The following is a 7,471-nucleotide window of genomic DNA, read 5'->3' on the forward strand; positions in this document are numbered from 1 at the left end:
ATTAATTGGGGTTCTCTAGAGTAACAGAACTTACAGAATGAGTCTATGTTTAGAGAAAGTGGATTTATTAGAATGACTCACAGGCTGTGGTCCAGCAAGTCCAACAGTGGCTGCCTGTGAATGGAAAGTCCAGGAATCCAGTAGTTGTCAGACTACAAGACTCGATGTCTCAGCTGGTCTTCAGTAGACACCAGAATCACAGAGTTCACAAAGAATCACTCTAATGCCAGTGAAGGAATGGACTTGGTAGCAGACATTCGAAGGCAAATAAGCAAAGACAACAAGCTTTCCTTCTTCATGCCCCCCACCCTCACCCCCCACCAAAGGCATGGCCCAGATTAGAGGTGGGTGGCTGTTTCTACCTCAAAAGATTTGAATTAAAGATGTGTCTGATCATCTCAAAGGTCAGGATTAGAAGTGGTTCTTCCCACTTCAAATTAAGCAAAAACCCCTCTCAGGTGTGTTCTCCATTTTTAGGCTTAGTTAATTCCTGACATAGTCAGGTTATGTGGGTATCAAAAGTACAAACCAGGCACAACACCACTTAGCTTCTGAGACCAGGCAGGACTGGATAAATACTATGGTCACGACTTCTGGTGTCCTTTCTAAAAGTACAAACTCAACAGTCACTTTTCAAATTTTCTGCTTCCTTGTGCAGTCTGTCCTAACCCTGACCTCACACTTATCTGCTGTGATTTTCCTACCTCTTTTTTCCCAGCGAATCTCTGAAACAAAGGCTCATTATAAACACAAACACTTTCATCCATCTTTAACCTTACATTGCCCCAAAGTATAAAATATCTACAGAATGTCAAAATAAAAGGATAATATTCTCCCTCTCCCTTTAAACGAGGATCCATTTTTAAAAATTCCAGTTTTCCTGCTTAGAAATAATTTTTCAATACAAACTCACATTTTAAATCTACTAATGGCTACCATTAAAGCTTATTGCTAAAGGAAGTTAAGGAAAGTACCCCCAGCTGGAGAGATTGCTCAGTGGTTAATAGCACTGACTGCTCTTTCAGAGGTCCTGAGTTCAAATCCCAGCAACTACATGGTGGCTCACAATCATCTATCTGTAATGAGATCTGATGCCCTCTTCTGGTGTGTCTGAAGTACAGCTACAGTGTATTTATATATAATAAATAAATAAATCTTTTAAAAAAGTATCCCCCAACACACACACAGCACATCTGAGGTAGGGGTGGGGATGGAGTTATAAGAAATTCTCATGCATACCAAACAATGGAAAAAAATTGTGTAGAGAACATAGAATGGAAATCAGACTCAAACAGGAAGTTACATCCTGGTAAAAGGGTATTATTTTATTCTGAAAAAAGGAGCCTCAACTGGCCTCAACTTGCTAAGTGCAGACTAGATTATAGCAAATGCCAGCACACCTTTGGTCTGGTACAGAGAATCTAATCCAGGGCTTGGTGACTATTAGGCAAGCACCCTACTGAGCTACATTTCCAGTCTCAAAAAGTTTTTTCTTTTAAATGGATAATGATATACATTAAATTTTTACAGTATTTATACTCCGTTAGATAATTTCCTCAAGTGTGTAGACCAAGCTGTTCTAGAACTCAAATATCCACCTCCTTCTGCCTAAGAACTGCATGTGCCACCATGTCAAGCCGCGTTAGGAAAATTTTAAAGAATGTTTCAACATTTTAATTTACAAATAGAAAGATTTTACAATAAGTCAGAGATTATGTTCTGTGCATCCGTTTAAGCCTATAATCAAATAAAAATTTTAAAGCTTTATTTAAATGACCTGGGAGTGTCGTTCAATAATCTAGTGTGCAAATGCAAGACTATGTATAAATATATAAGGTTCAATCTTCAAAACCCAGGAAGGAAAAATTACTAGTTAGTTGGAGAGGGGGTACAACCTCTGACAAAGTAAATCACCCTGTATCAACCAGGTACCCTTGCTAAGACCATCAACCTCTGTTTTTCCGGCGTTTTCCGTTTTCTCTTTGGCTTGCAGAGGCCGGGTTGGGTCCTCAGGGTGACCTCCCTCCGCCCCGCACTAGCTCTCCCACGCAAGCGCACTCTCGTCCTCCCTACCCGGGGCTGCTGTGTCATGGCTGACCAGAAGTCGCTGCCTCAGCGGAAAGACCCACCCCTAAGATGGATGGCGCAAGCTACCTCCTCTCTCTCCCATGGCCTCGTCCTGGCCTCCCAGGTTCAGGCCGTACCTTGCACTGTCCCGAACACTTCGTAGTCCACAGACTTAAGCGGCTCCGCCATGGCGGCCAGCCCTCTCGCGAGCAGCCGGAGCGGGGTGTGTGGTGCGGAGAGTGCGACAGACGCCAGGCGAAGGAGGCTCATGGGCTCTGGGACCGACGCCTGGCAGGACGGGTACGCGCCGGGTCACGCAAGACCACAGGACACCGCAGTCCGCAGTCCGTAGTGAGGACGGCAGGACACCGGGCGCTCCAGCTCCCAAGCAGGGAGCTCCCTCTCTGCGCTCCCCAGGATTCTGTTCTCTGAAGAAAACCGAGGCTAGTGCCAAGGGCAGGCATATGAGGGGATTAAACCAACTAATGTAATCATCCACCCACTGACATTTATTTGACACAAAAAAGTTTTTTTTTTTATAAGGATGAAAATAGGAGGGCGGCTTGTTGGTAGGACAGAAGGGTAAAGCCTGAGTGGGTAGGGATGAGAAGGATAATAGGGATGAAATTACCAAAATTCATTATATACAAGGATAAAATGTCAAAGAACGTTTACGTTTTAGGTGTTTTTATATAGGTACACTGTAAAGAATACATTGTGTGTACCCATGGATATCCCTTACAGGAGATTAATTCAAACTAATTAACTTTCACATCTGATTTCATTTAATGATATATATATATAATTTCTTAGCTGTACTCCCTATTGTGTAAATACGATAATTTCCACTTCATATGAGGAAAACTTGTGCCCTTGAAAAAATATAACCATTTCCAACTCCTTGTTTATGCTTGAGAGGGGCATTTGAAATGAAGTTCCTGCTTAGCTTAGTGACACAAAAGGTATTTGGTCAGTGTGCTGGCTAGTCTTGACACAAGCTAGAGTAATTTTAAAGGAGAGAACCTCAATTGAGAAAATGCCTCCATAAGATCCATCCATAAGGTATTTTCTTATCATGGGGGAAGACCCAGCCAGTTGTGGGTGGTGCCACCCCTAGTCTAGTGGTCATGGGTTCTATAAGAAAGCAGACTGAATAAGCCATGTGGAGCGAGTCAGTAACCAGTGACCCCACCCCCACCCCCCAATGCCTTTGCATCAGCTCTAGGTTCCTGCCCTGTTTGAGTTCCTATCCTGATATGGATAGTGCTGTGGAAGTATAAGCCCAATAAACCTTTTCCTCCCCAAGTGGCTTTTTGGTCATTGTGTTTCATCACAGCAATAAAAACCCTAAGACAGTCAATGAATTAATTCTGAAATTGTCTGACAACTGCCAAATCTGTGGTGATTGTGAGCTAAACCAAAGTTAAACGTGATCTTTTCATTCCGGCTACTGAATCAGAAAGGTTTGTGCCTTGTGGTGGTTTGACTAGTGTCAACTGTGTTTGTGTTGAGTTGCCTTGATCATGATGTCTCTTCACAGCAATGGAAATCCTAACTATACCTCAATATCTATCCTAAATAGATGTGATACTGTGTGATATAAGAATTTTTAAAATTTTATCTAATACTAATGGAAAAAGACTTGCAGTCTTTCTGTCTGTTGTTATACAGTTTTGTTTTCATGGTCTTGATTATTGTTCAGAGATATTTCATTTGCCTGGGACTGTTAAGACAGTTTATATCTAAAGAATTGTATTTCCTAGTGAGCTATTTGAAGTCTTCTTTTATAGTAAACCATCACTCCAGATAATCAGAATAGAATTTTCAATAATCTGCCTTCTAAATTTCAAATACATGTGAGAATTTGCGTTTCTCAATTTATATGTTGGCCTCAATACCTTCATATTTCTTTGCATCTGTCCACATTGAAGAATCTACTACAACTTGATTAGAGACTGTGTATCTGGGAACACATGCGTGCCCGTGCACACACACACACACACACACACACACACACACACACACACACACACACATCAGGGCCAGGGAGGGTGGCATACTCCTTTAATTCCAACATTGGAGAGGCAGAGGCAGGCTAATCTCTTGTGAGTACAAGGCCAGCCTAGCTTACATACTGAGATCTAGGCCAGCTAAGGCTACATGGTGAGACACTGTATCAAAATAAAGAGGTACTTTGAAACTTGGGCAGAGGGTGATTAAATCATTTTTAAAAGTAAGAGGTGTTCTAAAAGGGCTACCCTGAATAAATTTACCTAATGAAGATCTTGGTATTGCGGAGGCTTCTCTCCCTTTCATCTCCCAAGTCACTTCATGATGACTATTGCTTTAGTTAGGGTTCCATGGCTGTGAAGAGACACTGTGACCAAGCAACTCTTATAAAGGTAAACATTTAATTGAGGCTGGCTTACAAGTTCAGAGTTTCAGTCCGTTATCATCATGGTGGGAAGCATGGCGTGCAGGTAGACATGATGCTAGAGGAGCCAAGAGTTCTATATCTTGATTGGCAGGCAGCCAGAAGAAGAGTCTCTTCCACAGTGGGTGAAGCCTAAGCCTAGGACCTCAAAGCCCACTCTCACAGTGACCCTCTTTCTCCAGCTAAGGTCTCCAGGCTCCACTAACCTGCTATTGTGTGCTTCCTCAAATCCTGAACGTGGCCCACTGCCAAGAGTTCTCAGTACAACACAATAAAGTCTCTGAAACCTACATTGCCTGGAATGCCACCCCCCTCTCCCCCTACCCCGTGTATTTCCCCATTTTCCCTGTGGTGCTCTGGAATGCCTCCAGGTGCTTCAAGACCTTCCCTGTGGTGCTCAGTTGCCTTTGCAAGTGCTTGTTAGATTTTGTTCTACTCATTCAGTGCATTTTCCCCATTAGTTCTGTATCTTAATAATCGCTGACTGGAAAGGAGACATTTTCCTTTTCTTAACCCTTAACTTGTCTCCACATTCACCCAGGAGTGCCTCTGCCAGCCATTATGTAGTTCTATTTTAACTTTAGAAGTGCTGTAGCAACAGCTGACATTTGCTTAGCTAAATTATGTACCATCTGCTAACAGCTGAACATTAGCAAATGGAATTTTTTTATGTACCATTTCAGCATGGATTACTAATAAAATGTGGTTCTAAGACTTTAGAATTTTAAGCAAATGTTTCTAATAATAAATTTTAAATAAGAAAGAATTAGAAAATAAAATCAGTCATCCATAATCTTAACACATTTAATACATTTTCTTTCTGTCTCTCATATGTATGTATGTATATATATATTATGTGCATATATATGTATGTATTTAAATCCTTACAGATGAATTCAACTATAACATGAATATAAAGTGCATGCTTTCAGTATGAATTGAATTCTTGTTCTGTTTTTCATGTAATAGTCTAATAAATATTTTAATAATTTTGTTAAGTGTATATAACCATGAGTTAACCTACAAAACATGTTATTGCACATTCAGGCTGCTTCTCATTTTTCACCATCATTAAAAATATTATAAAAGAAATACATATCTTGCTTCCTTTCTCTTTGGCATAGTCAGAAGTCGGGTCTCACAGTGTAGCCACCTGACTTTAGATTCTCAAACCTCCTGCCTCAGCCTGCCTAGTGTGGCATTATGGATATGTGAGAGGTTTAACCGCTCTTACCCCACGCAGCCCGTGGGTGTCGGGCTATGGGAAGCCGCATGAACGCTGCTCAGGGGTGGGGAAGCAGAGTCTGAGGCACAGGACGTTCAGCCGGAGCTGGCTATGGGTCCCCGGGCCTGCAATGAGACCCGGGCTGTCTGGTTCGCAGGCTCTTGGACACCAGGTGCTGCTGGATGCCGCAGGGGAGTGGGGGTCAGGGGGGCTCAGGTGGGATTTGCCCAGGGCCGAGATAAAAGGGGGAGAACTCCGGCTGGTTCCGTGGTGTGATTGTCAGCAGTTGACTGAAGGCTTGGGCTTAATGTCAGAGGCTACAGCTGGGAACACAGAGAGGCCTTCCACGGGAGATTAGACAGAGGCTCTGTAAGCAAAGGACTTCCCAACAGCTCCCAAAGGCGGTGAGACTTCTCAGGGCGGGCCTGAGATTAAAACCTTTTGTAGGGGAGGAGTGTCTGGGAAGAAAGACTAATTGGCTAAGCTTCTAGGCCTTTAGGTACCTCGTGATAATGAAGATCTGTCTATTGCTAATAGAAGGACATTGGCAGGGATGGCTGAGATGTGTGGTAACCCTCTTTGTGGAGAGCTCTAGACTAGAATGGTTTTGTTAATTGCCCTCAAATCTTGTAATAATCTTCATTCCCCTGAGCTCTTTTTTATAGCGAACACAGGTATTCCGTGGATTGCAGGAGGAACGGATGTGTTACAACACATCCTGTTCTTCTACCAGCTGTGTGAGGGTTCTAAGCTTTTCCCATAAAGCCACTGTGGGACCCAGATGGCTTCATTGGAGAGCCAATCAAGGCAGGGAGTATTGAATCTAAAAGTGGTCCTTAGAATTGGGGGTAATTTGGAGGAGGGTTTTTAGGGTCTCCTTGGATATTATTTTCTTAATAGGTAATATCTTGTCTTAATGTGGTCTCTTTCTGGTTGGGTGGTAAGAACTACCTCTAAGGTTTGTAAAATATCTCTCTCTAGTTAGATGGGGCGGTGGGGGTGGCGCGGTGTAGAGCCCTGCCCTTGGGTGGGAGAGGGTGGGCAGGAAGAGCAGTTTGTTTAGTGTCTCCTCTGAAGCATTGGGGGATCCGTGTCTGCTTCGCCACAGGGCACGGCTGCTTGGGGACACAAGACGTGGGAAATTTGACCACGCTTACCCCACACTGCTGCAAGGTGGGTGTCGGGCTGTGGGAAGACGCAGGATACTACTCCAGGGGTGGGAAAGCATGGTCTAGGGGAATTTTTTGTGTGGTGGTGAATTGTTCTTTACAGAAAAGAGGAGAAATGCTTTGTCTAATGGGAACATTACCTTGGCCTATTGGCATTGGGGGGTTCTACAGAGGTCCAAAACACTAAGCCTACAGAGTTAAGAACTGGCAGCCGCCCTGTGGCTTTTAAGTGGCTGTTGCATTACCAGGTTTTCTTTTTGTTTTAAGGAGAGGTTAGATAGTCTTTGCCAACGCCCCTTGCGGTCTGTTAGGATTTAAACAGGGGCTAGAGGGACCTTCATCCAACACCAGAGAGTAGCTCTGGCCAGGAGACTTCAGTTGCCGGTTCAGTTTGTCCAAATCCATGCAATGGTGCTGAATGAAAGCACAGCAGAAAGGATAGGTTGCTTGTCTCCAGAGACAGAGTAGGGGAGCTCACCTTCCTGAAGTACTTATCCTTACAGTTGTGTCCGTCGCTGTTCGAGCACCACGTGTTGGGTGCCAGATGTAGGGCTCTGGTGCTGTGGAGCTCTTCAC

At 43.6% G+C, this 7,471-nt stretch overlaps 1 protein-coding gene across 3 annotated transcripts in view; it reads right to left on the bottom strand.

Moving 5' to 3' along the window:
• The window catches only part of Acyp2 (acylphosphatase 2), a 153,130-nt gene extending 150,600 nt beyond the window's left edge, over positions 1–2,530 (bottom strand). The window contains exon 1 of one of the 3 annotated variants that reach the window (XM_032917118.1): positions 2,205–2,530. In XM_032917118.1, coding sequence (XP_032773009.1) covers positions 2,205–2,337 — 133 coding nt within the window. In that variant the 5' untranslated portion in view covers positions 2,338–2,530. The other 2 variants (XM_032917117.1, XM_032917119.1) reach the window with 2 other exon arrangements.
• Between the last annotated feature and the right edge of the window lie 4,941 nt (positions 2,531–7,471).

This window comes from Rattus rattus, chromosome 11 (genome assembly GCF_011064425.1).
Source record: "Rattus rattus isolate New Zealand chromosome 11, Rrattus_CSIRO_v1, whole genome shotgun sequence".
Classification (NCBI taxonomy): Eukaryota; Metazoa; Chordata; class Mammalia; order Rodentia; family Muridae; genus Rattus; species Rattus rattus.